This window comes from Arvicola amphibius, chromosome 10 (assembly GCF_903992535.2).
Source record: "Arvicola amphibius chromosome 10, mArvAmp1.2, whole genome shotgun sequence".
Taxonomy (NCBI): domain Eukaryota; kingdom Metazoa; phylum Chordata; class Mammalia; order Rodentia; family Cricetidae; genus Arvicola; species Arvicola amphibius.
Window position 1 is genome coordinate 60,471,747 of NC_052056.1, and position 19,206 is coordinate 60,490,952.

At 39.3% G+C, this 19,206-nt stretch overlaps 1 protein-coding gene across 1 annotated transcript in view; it reads right to left on the minus strand.

Annotated features, from left to right (window-relative positions):
• Znf148 (zinc finger protein 148) overlaps positions 1 to 19,206 on the minus strand; it is a 123,187-nt gene that overhangs the window by 42,587 nt on the left and 61,394 nt on the right. Inside the window, 1 exon segment of the mRNA XM_038345488.1 lies at positions 5,185 to 5,310. Coding sequence (XP_038201416.1) covers positions 5,185 to 5,310 — 126 coding nt within the window.

The following is a 19,206-nucleotide window of genomic DNA, read 5'->3' on the forward strand; positions in this document are numbered from 1 at the left end:
GGCTCTGGGTTCTAACCCAATCTACTTCAATCAAAGCAGCTCTTTACACCCCTCACCCAAAAAAAGAATCTGACATTTGAAAGAGAGTGACTACAGTTTCCTCTATTTTCATAAACAGATTATTTCACGATGGTGAAAATCCCTTAACCTAGATACTAGTCCTCAACCCAGGTACAAAGAGTTTCATCTACTTTAAGATGACAAAGGTTCACAGCATAACTACTGCTTGCTATCTGCAGCAGCTGATGGCGCAGAGCAACGCTCGTCACCACAGCTGACCTGACAGGAGCTCTGATCTGCTCACCAGACCCCATCTGACACAATGACGGCATATGCTACAGACACTGGGGATGGGCAGACCAAGGTTTGGAAAAAGTTATGAAGGAGACTAGCCCTCTAAAGATAATGAATTCTAGTTCTCACACCATCTATTACATATTATTTCTAAACATTCACCCTCTGACAGCTTTCCCCAAGGTCATAAACACTTCTTAGCATACACAACATCTTGAACTTTGAGAAATTTAAAAATTGTAAGAAACTTCAACCAATTCATTGATTTATAAACCATAAACCCAAGATAAACTTGTCTGTCTTCATATGAAAATGGTAGAATAAGTTACTTACATAAACTATCTGAACTATGGCACTAACACACTTTTGAAGAGATAGGAAAAAACTAGGTTTACACTTCAAAGTTAACACTTCAGACACAAAGAAATCACTCATCTGGAAAACTGCAGACCAATGTTAAAAGTAGCCACACAGTTCCGTCCACTACATGTAACATGTAAGAACATTTTGTTTTGTTTTGTTTTTTGTCCTTTTTTAAGACAGGGTCTCTACACAGTTCTAGCTATCCTGGAACTCACTCTGTAGACCAAGCTGGCCTTGAACTTACAGAAATCCTCCTGTCTCTGCCTCCCAAGTGATGGGATTAGAAGCATATGGCACCACTCCCTGCTGTGAAGAATTTTTTTTGGAAACAGGGTGCTCTGTGTGTGTGTGTGTGTGTGTGTGTGTGTGTGTGTGTGTGTGTGTATCCCTGCCTGTCCTCGAACTCAGAGATCTGCCTGTCTCTATGTCCTGAGTGATGGGATTAAATGTGTGTGCCACCACTGCTCAGCTGCTGTGAACAATTTTAAAGTAACTATTTTTGTTATTCTCACTTACATCTGCTCTGTACTATTTACAGTACTGCACTGTTCTAAGACCTCCCTAAGAGGATTGCCCTGAAATGCTGTTCTGCGTATACTGCACTTAGAACAGGTTGTCTCTCATCTGATCAGGACAAAATACCTTGGTGGTGCTTTTAGAAATCGTCAAAAAACTGACTTAGACAAACAAAACTCTGCATATACAATGTGTTTTGAGAAATGCCTCAGTAGGTCTGCGAATATAATTCAGAAGTAAAGCACCTGTCTACCACAGATTAGGCACTGGGTGTGAACCTCGGCGCTCTCCTCACACCCACCAAAGGCCTAGACAGCACATCACAAAAGGTTCTGGGTAATCCTCTACTGGACAGAATAATCTGGGCTTCAGTGAGAATCTCAGAAGGCATTAAACTGGGACTGCTGGAGGGTTAAGTGGTTAAAAGCTTGCACCATTCTTGCAGAGGGCCTGGGTTTGACCCCCAGTTGTGAGCAGGCAGCTTACAAAGCAACCACTCATCTGGGAAACTGGAAATCAATTAGCCACACTTTTTTGCCCACTATATGTAACAAGCAGGCAGCTCACAACTACCTGTAACTCCAGTGGCAGGAAATTTAATATCCTTTGGTGCTGGGGAGATGGCTTAGAGGTTAAGAGCACCGGCTGTTCTTCAGAGGTCCTGGGTTCAATTCCCAGCAACCACATGGTGGCTCACAACCAATCACCTATAGTGGGATCTGATGCCCTCTTCTGGCATACAGTCACATATGTAGATAAAGTACTCATATACATAAAGTAAATATCTTTAATAAAAAAGAAATCTAGTATCTTTTTCTGTCCTCCAAGAGTAACAGCATTCATAAGCACGCACGCACGCATGCGCGCACGCACACATACACACACAAACACACTAAAAAAATAACTGCCAAGTGTGGTAGTGCCTTTAATCCCAGCACTTGGGAGGTAGAGGCAAGTGGATCTCTGAGTTTGAGGCCAGTCTGGACTAGAAAGTAAGTTCCAGGACAGCCAAGGCTGTTACAGAAAAGCCTGTCTCAAAAAACCACAATAATAACAATAACAACAACAACAACAATAACAACAGGCTGAGGAAATGGTTCAGTAGTTCACAACACTTGTTGATTTTGCAAAGGACCGGGGTTTGGTTCCCAGCACCCACACGGCTCACAACCATCCATAATTCCAGTCCCAGGGGAGGATCCAATACAGATACCAGGAATGTATGTAATGCATATACATACACTGAGGCAAAATACTCCTATAAGTAAAATAGATCAAAATTTTATAAAATTAAAACAATGAAAGTAAATCCTTTAAAAAAAAGAATTAAACTACAGACTAGCACCAGAAAAACATGGTAATAAAATATCTAGGAAAATATATAACTTAGCACATATATAGATTTAAAATCTTGAAACAGAGGTAAGAGTACTAGCTGCTCTTCCAGAGGATCCAGATTCGGTTCTTAATGCTCACATGGTGGCTCACAATCACCTGTAACTACAGGTCCACAGCAGCTCTAAAGCCTTTTTCTGGCCTCTGCAGGCACCAGGCATTCATGTGATGTATAGACATACATGCAAGCAAAACACTCATATGTACACAATAAAAAATAAATAAATCTTAAATTCTCAAAACAGATTCCCAATATGTAAACAAGTGAGCACAAAGTAGATCAATCAACTATTATTAAAGTTTTAGAAGTTAACTTTTCACAAACCCTGAAATTACTGAGGAATTTGATTTGTTGTTGTAAATAACAATAACAATAAAAACAAATCACAATCACTGAGAAAAACAAGAAAGGGGATCGGGGAGAAAAAGGATTCCACAAAATGAAACACAAAATGTGAAACAAATAAGAAATATGAATTCAGTATGACCCGAAACAAAGAAATATGATTCCAACACAGAGTGACTTCATGGTAAGCTACAGAGACCAAGTCTGACCCCCAACCCCCGCCCCGTGCTCTCAGGAGTGCAGGCAGCACCAGTCACATCCACCCGATGGAGATATAACTTGAACAACAGTGATAGAAATCAAGTGTATACCCTCTGATTCTATAACACAATGATAAATGTACAGCACTGGCTCAAAATGGAGATAAAAAATACAACAACACAGCAATGCTCAAGAAAACAATCGTTAATTATAACATGACCTTGTCAAAGTAAGACAGTACATAGCTAAGAAAAATGTTTACAAAACTTGATAAAGCTGGGAATATAGCTCAATGGTATAGTTCTTGCCCAGGATGAGCAAGGACATGTGTGTGTGTGTGTGTGTGTGTATATGTGTGTGTGCGCGCGCGTGTGTGTGTGTGATCCCTAGCACTATAAAAACAAAAGATTACTGTTGTTAACTTTTAGTACAAAAATAGGTTAAACAGACTGCACGGCTGAAAAATCAGAAAATTACATTTACACAAATCTACTAAATTTTGAAAACAGAACTATGGCAGAGAGTCAAAATCTGTTAGAAATAGAACTTGAGGAGCTGGAGAGATGGCTCAAAGGTTAAGAGCACTGACTGATCTTCCAGAGGTCCTGAGTTCAATTCCCAGCAACCACATGGTGGCTCACAACCATCTATAATGAGATCTGGTGCCCTCTTCTGGTGTGCAGGCATACACACAAACTGAACACTGCATACTAAATAAATAAAATCTTTAAAAAAAGAAATACTCAATTATTTTATACTGTAATTTTTAAACTTTGATACAATAGGCATATGTTCTATATCCCTAAGACAGCAGGAAGGGGTGTGCTAACAACAGAAAATGAGAGGAGCAGGAAGCAGTTCCCATCTCCATGGTGTAAATGTCCCCACCATGGTTAATGCTAATAGCTAACAATGCCATTATCAACTGGCTCACAAAACCGCTAAACTTTAGCAATCTGCTCTTGCAACCCAGTACTGGTTGCTCTAGCCCACTACAGTATATAATTGTACATGATAATCATTATGATTTTAAATAAAAATACAGTAAGTAGCCATCAAAAAGATCCTGCTACTGAATAAGCATTGTAATTCATGCTAGTAATCAGGAAGTAGAGGTAGGAAGATTCCAGTTCAAAGCCAGCTTAGTCCAGGTCATATTGAGACCCTGCTTTAAAAAATCATATTATAATATGATATTTAAACAGGGAACTAATGATGTAGCTCATGAGGCTGCACTTGTGCAGCATGCATCAAACTCTGGGTTCAGTATCCAGCACTGTCTAACACTATGCATGGTGACACACTCCTATGTAATCCTAGCACTTAAGAGGTAGAGGCAGGAGAATCAGAAACACAAAGTCATTCTTGGCTATAAATTAAGTTCAAGGCTAGCTTTGGATATATAAGATTCTGTTTTTAAAAAGGGGATAGAGGAGTCGCTTCTTTACTCCATAGGGTAAAAGTATGGGAGAAGTAACTATGAAGATGAATGGCCAATACTAGGGAACATCAAGACATTGCCACTGCAAGAGAAAAAAACAGAAAAGCAGACCAACTCCTAAAAGCATTTATTACCAACCCATTCCTTGAGCCACAAAATATTAAGGGTTCATTTAGCCTCCCCCTTCAGACCCTTTGATACAGCTGTGATAAAAATAGGTCTCTGCTCTCAGGGAGCGTACATTCTATTAAAGGTGTCTCTGATGAATAATCAACGTAAACTTCCACAAAACATTAACACATGTATTAAATTATGAACAACAAGAACCTATATATCATGTTAGTTTTAAATACAAGGGAGATATGGAAACACAGAAGTTCACTTTCAGAAAAAAAGGGATACAGGTGGGAGAAAGAGAGAAATTAAAAGTCATGGCCCACCACATCTACACAGGTACATATCTCTCTTCTCTCTCCCTCCTGCAGAAGCTGGTATAGCACACCAACTGTACTAAACCATGTTAAGACTTCTGCATCTGGCTTACAGTCCAAATAGGTTCCTGCCCACAAGATAATCCAACAGTTTAAAATTAAAAGGTTAGTGACCACACCTTAACACATTCTCTTACTTTTGCAGGAGAGCGTTGTTTCCGCTTCTTCTTTTTCTGCAAGTCTACTGGCTCTCTGACTTGTTTTTTGTCTCTCATCAGTTGCTCAGATACATCAGTAAAAGTAATTTCCTGCTTTACACTTATCTGTTTAAAAAAAAAAAGCTGATTTTAGAAATGCATAAAGTCCAATGTGCATTGTGCAGAAGTACAGCTTCTAACAAAATAACCTGAGGGGTATTTTGGGGGTTGCTAGGGACATCACCCACAGGGCAGAAAGAATTAAACTTGAGGATGGGTTCCAAGTAGGCTCTGTCACCTCATTCTAGACTTCTTAAACTGTTTGAATTTAGTCAAAAAGGTTTACTGCTATTAACTCCTTGTCATCTATCTGTCCCTTCTCCCTACACACAGGAACCAAATCAAACCAACCAGGACAAAATCCACTCTGTTAGAGTCCAATGTTAGAGAAAAACTGTTCAGAGACAAGGGGTGTGGGGTGGGTATCAGAACTGAAATGGTATGGTAACACTTGAGAGGCTAAAAGAAGGAATCAGGAGGTTGAGGCACACCAGGCTACACAGCAAAATCTTGTCTTAAAATCAGCAACAAAACCAAAGTCACTTGCGTTAACCCTTCTAAGTGTAACTACAGCCAGGAAGTTATGCATGGTTACCTGACACTAAATTTCTTTCACTAGAATTCATACTCATGCCTGTAACAAGTGTGGCTCCCAACAGAAATGACTCTCTACAGTGGCACTCCTATTTTCAGACATAAGCACCCTGTTCGGTTTACCTACATGTTCTGTCATTAGGGTCTGCCCTTTCATACATACTGCTTATCATTCGCCCAGGCAACCCGCAAGATTAGATTAGCTGATGTACTAGTTATCTCAAGATTGAGGGTATCCATACACAAGGGAGGACTGTAGCAGGCACTCTGAAACCACCTTTGCCAAAAAGTGCCGACTCCTCATTTGGGCTTCGAAGTGACTAAATTCAGGATAAAAGCCTGGCTTCTCTGCTTTGATTTTGTTTGTCGCCTTTACTTCTGGAGTATCTGTATAATCTGTCTCATCTCCTGAATGGTTGATGGCATAGATAAATCATTGTCCTTACCCTTTCTTCTGTGTCACCGTGGATACCCAGGACAGCATATCCTCAGAGGACAGAGTCTCCTGGAGCTGAAGTAATCCTATCCTCATAACCACCCCATCCCTGTAAGCAAGAGACTTCTTCAAGACCAAGTAGAGCTAAGACGATGATGGGAGAACCGTACCATGACAGGACTGCTGATCTTTAATTTCTTCTTGCCCTACACGGGATTCCTCTAACTCTAAAGTTCTGGGCAGTGCTCAAAACACGAGGCTTAGCTTTGGACCTCTGTACATCTTTCTACCCGGGGTGGGCACACTGAATAAAACCTCCCTACTTTCTGCTTGTCATGCTTAAATAAAAAAGTCTTTTGTGACCACCTACCACAACACTGTATTCCCATCTTCTGTTGAACCTACATAGAGTGACTGTATGCATATGTGCACCAACTATGCAGAGTGCTAAAGAACTAATAGGCTGCTGAGAAACAAAAACAGAGCTTATAGAGCTGAGAAACTTCACTGAACCAGAGGGAAAAAAGAGATGAATGAGGTCTTGGACAGGGATGTGGTAAGACCTAACAGTGTACAGTGGAGGTCAGTAACTCCAACTTCATTGTCACACTAAGAAACTAACGCTGAGGTTACAACACAAAGAAAGGTTAGGTTCCAACAAGTCAATACATCAGGAACTTATGTCTACATTTACATCTTGATGTCGTTTTAAGAAAACAGTATAAAATTCTAAAAACTGAGCCGGGCGGTGGTGGCGCACGCCTTTAATCCCAGCACTCGGGAGGCAGAGGTAGGCAGATCTCTGAGTTCGAGGCCAGCCTGGTCTACAAGAGCTAGATCCAGGAAAGGCTCTAGAAACTACAGGAAATCCTGTCTTGAAAAACAAAAAAACAAAAAACCAAAAATAAATAAATAAATAAATAAATAAAAATTCTAAAAACTGATCATATCAAAAGAAAACTAAAATAATGAAAACAATGTTTTTATGCTCAACATTTTTTTGTTTCCCCTTCCTATGCTCAACATTTTTACAGACTAGTAGCCACTTCCTTCCGAGCCTTTTCAACAAATCATTACCAAATATGTAATTATGAAATTGTATATAGTTTTACCCAAGAAATAATGCTTACTATATAATAATTAGAAAAACAGAGACCAGGAGAGATATTAATGTCAACACTGTTGCCTGTCTTCAAATCTTTAACACACACTGACAGAGTCCATTCTCATCAGACTAAGGCTGCTCAGTGAACCCCCTCTTCACCACAATCTTTTAAATTTCTCCTTAAAATGAAAACAAATTTTCTGAAATTATGCTGTAAAATACAGCAAAAGTCTCTGAAAATCATTCAAGTGAACAAAAGGTGCTAATGATTTAAGTGTTCTGACAATAACAAGGTACCTCTCACTGCCTATGAAACCATTCAAACGCTGGCTCCAAGAAATTGCTATTTCCCCAGAAATCTCTCATGCTAGGGAAGGGGACAGCCAAAGCCCAAAGTGCCAGTGCAGGGGGAAGAGGGCTTCCTGGGAAAGGGACTTCACACAATTTTGAGAAAAGGCCAGAGCACTTCAGACTCCGCGCAGGCAAGGATAGGTCAATGCTGGCAGGAGTACACCGTGACCATGGCTGCCTTGTCAAGCCGCTATGCTCTTGTTCTCTGTTCAAACCTGAACTGCTGCAAGAACCCCAACGGACCCTCCTCTTAGTGTGAGGACGACAACCAACCCTCCTTGCGGGCTTTCCCTGCTGCTTCTCTGTCAGCCAGTGCTCCCTGTCGTTGGAGTTTAGTCGCATCATCCGTTCCCCTTAGCGCACCCCCGCGGCTACCCCCAAGCCTGCATTCCGGCATAGAAACATCAGTGTGACTTACTCCAAACCCACATGCATCACCACCTAAAACTCTAAACTCTCTGCTCTTATCATGGTCCAAGTCCCCCAAGTCCTACACATCCCACTAACTGCCCTCCCTTCCAAGTAGTTCTGTTAGTCTCAAATGTAGCTTTTATTCTTATAAGCTTCAACATAAATAATCTAATTCAAGTTCAGAGTACAAAATGATATTTTTTCCTAAGACTTATTTCAATTATTAGTAAGTATGTCTTACTATTTAAAGATGCCTTGTACACACAAAACACTTTTGTTGTAATTTCTTCTATCTTGTACTCATCTGTTTGCAAGTGCCTGTTTGGTACCAAATTCAGTAAAGTTTAAAGAATAAAACAAAAACTTACTGAGCTCTTATGTGTGAAGTGCCCATTCTAGATATGAAGAACACATTCTTATATGAAATCTCCTTTCCCCAAGTCTTTAAATGTACAAATGGCATAGTTCTGGCACGTAACAAAAAACTAATACTTCAAGACAGCACATCATTCTCTAACTGAATGAATGAATGAAATGGTACAAAGGAAAAACAGCAAAGAGAGAATTAGAAAAAGATGACAACTTGACAGGTTTTGTGGATGAAACAAGAGACTTAATTAGATTTACAACTCTGTCAGTATTTATTCCTTCTAATTTTTACTTCACAACTTGCCTTCCTCCCGAACTTTGTCCCTAAACCCAGTAATGCTAATAGTGTAACAGACACAGACACTGGCTGACATATTAATGGGGTCTAGAAATGCTTACTTATTCTCCTCTCCCTATCTCCCAGAATGAAGATAACCAACTCCTTGAGATCATTTTGGTCCCTTCTTTCTTGTTCCCAACATCCCACATACAAATCTAGCTACGCCACCAACTCTGCTAACTTAAGGCATCATCTCATTATGAGCTTTCTGTAAATACATTACTATAAACTGCTTCTCTAGTGAGGAAGAGGATAATAATACTGCCTTGCTGGCAACAAATCAATAACCAGCTACTAATCCCAGCCTTCATAACTTATTGTGATCTACTAGCAAATACATCTAGGCTTACCAATCTCTCTACTTCTGAAGCACTATATTCTTGTCAACTTTCAATTTTTGAATTCTCATTTATTGTTTTATCTACTAAGAAAAGCGCCTTTCAACTTCCCTCTAACTCTGGTGACGGCTTCCCCGCCCATCACCAGGTTCTGCTGCTTCACCACCTCTTACCGTGCCGCCTCACCTCTGGCTCCATCAGCTCCTATTCCTCTTCTCAGAAATGCAATGCAATGTCTGCTACAAATTCTTATGAACCCAAACTTTCCTACTTAACACTGTTCTTAAAGGCAAAGATTTTGAAAGTATAATCCATATTTAATTATAATTATAATCCAAACAAATAACTGATTCCAAAGTTATGCTGATAGTAAAAGCAATACACAGCTATGCAAAAAGGAACAGAAGGAACCTGTCCCAAAGCATTGCCTAGAACACATCTGAATCAAGATGACCACAAGTATAGCAAACATTAAGCGTGCAAAGAAAGCTATGACACAATTACTGGTACTGCAAATATACCGGGCTGAAGAAAGAATGCTACAGGAAAGGAGATATCTAAGGTGGGAGACAGGAGGAGAAAGGAAGGAAAGGAAAGCTATAGGACTGACTCTGGACACTTGACAGAACTAGTTACAGCCAGCCAGCAGGAAGATCTCAAATTCTAAGCTCCCAAAGCTACAGATTAGAGTAGAAAGGTAAATACACACACTGATGAACAAAGGTTTTTGAGTTACGAATCACATCTTCTCCTCTGCCTGGCCCACGACTGTATGCAAACTCTTATAAACCATATCTGACTGTGAGGAAGCTGCAGAATCCCAAGGATACTTATTACTATAAATGTAAATGCTGCTCCAATGTCAGCATCTTATAGTTAACGAGACAAAGTGAATGAAGTGAGTAAATCAAGTTGTCTTAATGAAGCAGTACTGACTACTTCAGTTAAAACTCCATTCTTCTAACCTCCATGACACTGCAGGAACTGAAGTCCTCTCCTTTGCCTCACGGCAACTGCTCTGACCTGGTTCAATAACACACTTCCAATAAGTGTTTACATTCACATCAATGACTCTCAAGTGTGGGAGACTCCTGGAGGGCGATGACACACTCTTCATGTCGTATTTCTTGATCAAACAACTGTCACAACACTACTTTCCTTACTCACAAGCACCCTCCTGAGTACACTATCAGTCTATGGTTGTTTAACAGGTGGCAGGATCAGAGTCTGGATGCATTAGCAAGTATAGAATCTAAACATTTTATACTGAGTCAGACTATGACAAAAGCTACAAAAATGCACAACTCACTTCTCATAAAATGTTTAATTTTATGAAAGTTATTTTCTCGGGGTTGTAGAGAAGTTAAGAGCATTAACTTCTCTCGGAAAGGAACCAGGTTTGGTTCCCAGCACCTACATCAGGTGGCTCACAACTACCTGTGCCTCAGTTCTAGAGGATCAGACATTTCTGGCCTCCAAGGGCACCTACATACACATGGTGCACAGAAATTTACACAGAGAGAGAGACAGAGAGTAGATCTTTAAAACGAAACAAGACCAGACATGGTGGTGCCTCCCAGAACTCAGAAAGCAGAGGCAAATGGATCTCTTTAATTTCAAAGCCAGCCCGGTCTACAGAGCAATTTCTAAGGCAACATAAAGAAATACTGTCTCAAAACTAAAACCAAAACCAAAACAACAGCAAAATGACTGGAACTGAAAAAAATGGTTCAGTGTTTGGGAGCATATGCTGCTTTTACAGAGGACTTAGGTTTGCTTCCAATGTCACAGTGGCTCAAACTGCTTATAAGTACAGTTCCAACTCTATGACCTCCATGGGTACTAGACATACATGTGGCACAAAGACATACATGTAGGAAAAAATACTCTAAAGTATAAAATATAAACAAATCCAAAATGTTTTTAAGGCTTTTATTAACAAAGATGTTATTACTTACTTTTGTTTTATATATTAAGATAAAACTTTAAATTACTTCATTTTGAATTTTGATATAGTAAATATTAAATGTAACCAACACAGGAAAAACTCTTCCAAGTCCTCAGTTTAAGAGTGTGAAGTGTCCCACACCAAAGTGGCAGTTGATTTAGACACACCTCAGTCATGTTCTTCTCCTCCTCCATCCACTCTCTTTTCACAGAAATGTGCGTCCCCATCAAAATAAAGGCACTCGTATAAATGCTGCACACACATGTGGGTGAGCAGACATACCTGTACTTCCTAGTTCTGTCGGCTGAGATCACCAAGAAGGAATGACACTCACTGCATCCAGCACCCAAAACTTAGTTTCTATTTATCCTTATCCAATTATAACAAACCAATGACTATTTAGGAAATAGCTGATTCCACATCTAGGACAGGAAAAAACAGAGTATGTGGTGAAAACTACAGCGCCATGGTGCCAGAAACGCAAGTGCATGAAAAAGGGTCAGAATATGGCAAAAGGAGCCAAATGAGGGGAAGAATCCCTACAGGCTCTGCCTGGAACAAAATGAACGAACAAACAAGCAATGGCTGAATTGGATTATAATCCTATTGAATAAACAGCCATACTGAAATGATAAACACAGTGTGTCAATGTATCTCTTCAAAGATAATTTGACAATTACAACAAAAGTCATCAACTTACAGTGGGGAAACCTGGCAAACACCACCTTAAATGATAAAGTTTCATGGCACATATGTCCCCTGTTGGATTCCCTGAAGGGGATAGATACAAGATCACAACTGTGGCACTGTCAAAAATGCAGAGCTTTAGGCTCCACATGCCAGGTTCTGTCTGAGCGCTAAGAATACTGTGAATTGGAGTGGTGGGTAAGGAATACATAGTCTCTAGACTCTTACAGTATTGCAGTTATAAAGTAATTCCAAGGTTAAGTTTTAACCCCATTGGAAAACAAAATTAAGGCCCAAAAAGATTAAGTCTTGCTTAAAAGTGCATTATTTAAAAGAGAATGAAAAATTTGCATCTAAGTCTTCTATATCCAGTGACACTAAGACCCTAACTCCTATTTTCTGTGGATTATTTCTCATACCCTTGTTGCCAATAAGGAAATTGAGTCAGGTCTCTTACTCCCGTGCTATAGTCTGAGACCAAGACATCGAGGGCACTCAACAACTCACACCAGCAGTGCCTGTCTGGGCAGGGCTGGAATGCACCTGGGCCTCTCAACAACCCTTCACAGAAGGGAGAGCCCACAAGGCACCCTCTCTCCCTGAGATTTATATGTAGTCAATGGTTGTTGGAGGAAGGAAGAAGCATTTCTTTCGTGGTACAGCCACCAGTAAGCCACCCTTTACCCATGCTGTCTAAACAATCCTGACTAAACTGATAAGCTCACAAGCCTGCAACATACTCATGCACTCACGCATGAGGGGGGGGGGGAGTAAAAGAAAAGAGCAGCTGATAGCCGTACACAAGAGATTCATGAAGCTACTCATTAGTTCAGTCATTTCCATAGCTGTCCACTGGTACAGTAATAGCCACTTCCTACCAGAAAAAAGCAAATAATGTTACAAAAAGAATACTTTTAAAGCCTAAGGTACCAAATAAACATATCTGCCATTAATCCCCAGCACATATTGCAGATGTGTGGCTGCTTAGACATGCAGAGGGCTACTAACTGCTACAAAATAGCTTCCTTTATACGTCTCGCTAGCGATAATTTAATACAGCTAAAAGCTCGTTAATCTTTCCTTTCACTTAAACTCCTTTCAGGGCTAGATAGACGGCTCAGGTTAAAGCACTGATTGTTCTTCCAGAGAACCAGGGTTCAATTCCCAGTACCTACATGGCAGCTCACAGCTGTCTGTAACTTCAGTTATAGCAGGGGAGGAGGGAGGATCCAAAACCCTCTCAGGCTTCTGTAAGCACAAAGCATACATGTGGTACACAGACATGCATGCAGGCAAAGCATGTAACTACAAATATGTTAAACCTGAGCTTAATTCTAGAATCCACAGAAAGACAAAGGGAGAGAGAACTGCCTCCTACGAAGTTGTCCTCTGACCTCCACATGTGCCATGGCACACATCCTCACCCCAAATAACAATAAACGAAGTTAAATAAAAAGTATCTATCTACATACATATACATGTGCATCAGAGGACAGGAATATCTACAGACACAGATATACTCCCATCTACTGATTCTCTTTTACTTGTCTTCTCTAGCCTATGAGAACATTTGCTACCTTCTCAGGGTCATATGTGAACACAAAAAATGTGCTTTAAAACCCTTCTGCTATGTTATTTATAGAGATATTAAGTACAGGCAGAGGATGAATGAGGGTTCAGTCTGGCAGGCGGCCTCTATCTCAGGTCTTGGATCCCATGGGAAGATGGTGATGGGGAAGTGGCTTGCTGTGGTGGCTGTGCCACTCCTGGAATACTTCCAATTTTCTTTATGAGTGTTCTGATCTAATAATACATGTACATGTATTGCAGAATCTAAATGTGTATAGATACATGCACAAGCATTCCTTTATCATTATTTCACTCAAACAGACCTAGCAGTAACATAAAAGTCAAGTAAAAAATAGTATACCATTTAATTGGCTAGTAAAATAAACAAGGCAGTTTTATATGCAATGACATGAAAATCTACACAAAATATCATTAAATAAGCGCAATTTCAAATGTGATGATGGAACTCTTATTTATAATATCTCTAAAGCATACTACATAGAAATAAATATATCAATGTTTGTCTACAAATTTAAAATTTTCTAAGACACCAATATAGTAATCTCTTTATGATCAGAATAGGCTAAACACAGAAACAAGGAATCCCCAGGTATCCATCCAGGCAGGATGGCAGTCAGGCAGGCGCATGCACGCGCACACACATACTGTGTGTGTTTCTAGAGGTTGAACACGTGTGTTTCTAGAGACTGGACACTGGCACACACTGTGTGTGTGTGTGTGCGTGTGTGTGGTTTGTTTCTGAAGATTAAACCCCAAGCAGGACCTTGCTCATCCTAGGTAAACGCTCTGTAACTGAGTTATATAAAAGCCTAAAGAACTTTTACCTTTTTTTTGTGAGATATTATTCTTATCATAGTATTTTAACATCTCTAATAACTACCTGGTCATTTTATAAAATACAAGTACAATAGACACCTCTGACCCTCTAGCCCTGACCTAAACGAAATCCAACTTAGAAATTCTCATGAAGCCATCCAGAGAAATCTATAATAATTTACATCCGCCTATGTAAAGGGATGGTGAGTTGGGTCATATTCACTTAAGATCAGAGGAAAACAGTGAAAAGCAGAGTATGTTGGGTTTGCTCACTACAAATAAAGCATTCCTAATCCAAAAACTACAAAATATTCCAAATTCCAAAATCTCTATCAGAGTGCTGACATGATGCCCAAGTGGGGCCTTGGGGCCTTCGCTCCCTGTATAAGACTGCACTCAGCACACAAAGTAGACACACTGCACAACGTTATCTTATGTCATCTACAGGCTGTGCAACAAGGTGTTTGTGAAACAAAACTGACTCTCCTGCTTTTACCTGGGTCCCATCACCAAAATCTTATTCATATGTAAATAGTACAAAATCCAAAAGAAAAGGCCAAAATCTAAAGTACTACTTACAGTTAAGTAGCTCAACCTGTAAAAGTTGTTACTCTAAATCATCCACTTACAAACTGAACTGAGATGGGCATGTCTGTGAGTTTGAGGCCAGCCCAAGACTACATATATATAGTGAGTTCTGGGTCAGTCAAAACTAGTATAACCCAGTCTCAATATATAAACTAATAAAAAGAACTGACATCAATAATTGTAAACAATAACATAATTCTCATCAAAGACTATGAAGGTTCAGTCAGCCATGTTTTCTCAGTGTACAAACTGATCCCAGTCAAGCAAGACTTCTAAGGACTTGAAGCACAGGAGTACACAAGAAGAACCTAGAGCTGACAAGTTTGCTATTCCCTATTCTAACCAACAGAAGACTAATTCAACTGCCTCTAAAATTATATCCAGGCTATGTTGAAGTTAGAAAGTATATGAATGTTAAAAATACACATCCTCTTAAAACACAGCCCTAACAAAAGCCAAGAATCAACAGCTCACAAACGTAACAAATTACTACTGACTCTCCCAAATGAATCTGAAGATATGCAATAGTAATTAAGAACAGACTATAACTTACAAATGACTTTGAAAAAGTATACAAAATAATTATAATCGCCTATGCCATCTTCCTTAATGATAGGATTTCAGAAAAAATTTGTAACTCCAAAGCAAAACAGAAAAACAATAAGAACTCAAAGCAAAACAGTAAGAACTCCAATGGCCAAATACATTTTGAGTTTCCAGGCCTATTAAAAACTGGTTCAAAGAAACAAAGCACACTGAAGTATAGCTACAGCACAGAAACTCATGACTTAAAATGTCACACAGAGCCACTGAGAAGCTGCAACAGCTACAAGCACCCATCCCCAAGCCTGATGGCTGGAGTAAGTTCCCTGAACTCACACAGCGGAAGGTAAGAACTGTCTCCTGCAAGGAGGTAACCTTACACTGACCTTCACGTGTAAGCTTTACCTAAAAAGATGTTTAAAAGAATACCACACAAATGCTGAAGTAGATCTTTCAGGGGTTATATACAGCTAAAATATTTTCTGTATGCCCCTCTGTGACAAGAACATGCATTTTCAGAAACTCCCAATTTATAAAATCTTTTCACTAAAGTGATACAATCCAATGATTTATGAGAAGACAAATATTGTCCATTATAATTTGCTCCCATTTTGAGCACGCATGCGCGCGCGCGCGCACACACACACACACACACACACCTTTCCTGTTAAAAATGCTTGTCACTAAAATGGAAAAGAAAAGAAAATAAACGTTTACGAGTTCTCAAATCTTCTTTTATCAACACATTAAGAGTAAGAAGGTAAGCGACATCTTCTTTAATTTTCTAAGATGAACTTGGTTTTGGTTGCAAAGCTTCTAACAGACGAGGTGATAAAATAAGCCTGCATGGACGCTGCCCAACAGACACCAAACAGCTGACAAGTGTCCCCAGTGAGACTAAGGAAGTGCAGTTTTAATTTAAATGTGCATATCAGAGAACAAATGTCCAATGAGTAAGCTACACACTAAAAAGTTAATCTCTACTCATTGAGAGTAGAAAACAAAATAAATCTTAAGAATGAAGTTGTCACAAATAAGAACCTTTAGCTATAACTTTCAATAGACACTTGAGAGAATTTCTATGCGCACAGAATCTAAAGTCATTAACAGCTTGAGAAAACCCAACTGTTAATTCTAAACTAGCCAGAGGTAATATGAAATGGGGTTCTTTGTGATCTCCAAGTGTGTGAACAAAGGAAAGAAGAAAAGCATGCTCAATGTCATTTTTCAAAACACACTCTTAAAAGAATGTTGAGAGCAGCCTGTTACTCTAAGTCTACACACACTGAGAAACAGGATTGTACTGCTCTAGGTGAAACTCTCTTTTCAATGAAAAGCAAGGCATACTTAAAGCCCAAACCCGATTCCTTGCCACCAACAGCAATATGTGTCTAAGAAGAAAGAGAAAAAACTCCTCTTGTCTATTTACATCCCAGTATGAAACAATGCTGCACAAATCCCAAATCCTGAGCATCTGCTGAATAGCATGACCAATCTTTAAGTTTCACTTATCATTATCTTAGGAGAAGTGACAGCTCAGCTTGGGTAACCATACAACCAGAGTATCAAGCAGACATTTGGAAAGAATAAGGAGTCGAGAAAAGTTCCAACGTGCTAATAAGAAGGGAAAGCCTTCACAATCCTGTAAGCAATAGCCTATGAAAAACACAGACACAGCAAAATGTTAAGAGTGGTCATGGTAGGTGATGGGCTATGAACATGGAAGGACAGTCATTCTGCAGATAGAAACACCTATATTCACACAAAACCCAGGTACTTATGTTCATAACAGCTTTTTACATACTAGCTGAAACAAACAACCACACTGTCTTTCAATAAGAGAATGCTGACCTATGACCTAACAACAATAGATTACAAATAACAGCTCTGATTCATTTATATGTCAAGTGAAAAACTCAGTCTCAAAAAGTCACATTGTTGCTTTCATTAATAAAATATCCTCAAAACCACCAAATTACAGAGTGGAAACCAGATTTGAAGTAGGCAGAGGGCTAGGAAGGGGGCAGGAATTGATTATAAATGTTTAACTTTTTGTCTCTTTCCCTTTCTGCTCTTTCCTATCACCTAACCAAGAGCTTCTCAGTCTCCAAGCTGTTAGGGTTCTGCATGGGAAGCCTACCCAATGCAAAATGCCAAAGCAGGGATCGGGGTATGGAGGTCAATGCAGGTCAAGGGTAGTATTTGCCTAGTAGGCTTGAGGTGCTAGATACAATGGTCAGGAAGCAAACACATTTCTTAAAAGATATTTTTCAAGATGTTAGATCCCAGGCAGGACAAAAGGTTCTCCAGAAAGAAAGGAAGCTCAGGTGAATGTGTTGGCTGGCAAGCAAGTGGAATATGCAGTGTAACTGAGAACTGACAGGCAACTCTAACAGGATCACGGAATACAGAATCAGCAGGAGAAGCAACTGCAGTTCTTTATCCTTGTTTGTAATCAACTAAAAACTGATACTTTAAACAATACTATTTGCTACAGCATCCAAACAAAATATGTTCAATTACACAACATTGGAAACCATAGACAATGCTGGGGTGATTTAAAGAAAACCTAAAAACCTGCAGAGGTATACTCTCTGATGAGTTAAAAGCCACTATGTTTAAATGTTGATTATAATCAAACCAATACCTAGAATCAAACATGATCCACAATAAAAGCCCAGCTAGCTCTGAACTCAGACCGAGTCTGCACATGGAATACAAGGACAATAACAAAACTGGAGATATTATTCTAGCTGATTTCAAATTTTACCAGGAGGATAGAGTCGAAAAGTGATTCTGACTTAAAGATAGACGCTAAGTCAGTCAAATAGAATCAAAACTCAAGAGAAGACACACAAAAATGCAGAAAAAGAGAAGCACAATAAATATATTTAATAGTAGCTTTATTAAAATGAAAAAGCACATACAAGGAATAATAAGATCATGGATGTTCAGATATTAAAGCAATAAAACATTAATCAACAAGGAAAAACAATGAAGTACAAATATTCAGTCAACACAGATATAAACTAGTAATATGCTTCACCAAAGCAGCCAGACATGAGAGCTACATATAATTCAACTGCATAAAATTTCCAAGAAAGACAACAATAAACTAAGACAGAAAAAAAATAAGAACAATTATGACTAGGTAAATGAGGTAAAAGACTAGGAGGTAAATTACTAGGAGGTAAATGACTAGGAAGAATTACAAGGCAACCATCTAGAATAATGAAAACATTCTATATTTTGATGGGTTGTGGATTACATATAGGCAGCTGTCTGAACTCTGAGATGAAGACAGAGTTTTTCAATTTAAATCTTTCCTCAATTAAAATCAAAATTCATCTTCACTCAAAACCCTGGGTTGCCTCCTATAGCCCCAGTATCTAGAACATAAAATTTGGGACTAGAGAGATAGCTCGGGGGTTAAAAATGCATACCAATCTTGCAGAAAAGCAGAGCTCAGTTACCAGCAGCCTGCTTACAACTGCCTGTTACTCCAGCTCCAGGGAAGACACCTCGAGCCTCCGTATGCACATATCCATCCACACACACAAACACACATATACCCTTATATGGGGCCGCACACCTTTAATCCCAGCACTTGGGAAGCAGAGGCGGTGGATTTCTGTGAGTTAAGGTCATCCTGGTCTACAGAGTGAGTTCCAGGAGAGCCAGAGTTACAAAACAGAGAGACCCTATTTCAAAAAAAGAAAGACACATACACATAATCAAAAATAATGAAAAAAAATTAAACTCATAATATTTAAAGGCAAGACCTAGAAAATAAGCCTTAAAGGATAACAAAAATCTTACAAGCAAAGAAATGCAAAGTAAGTTGGC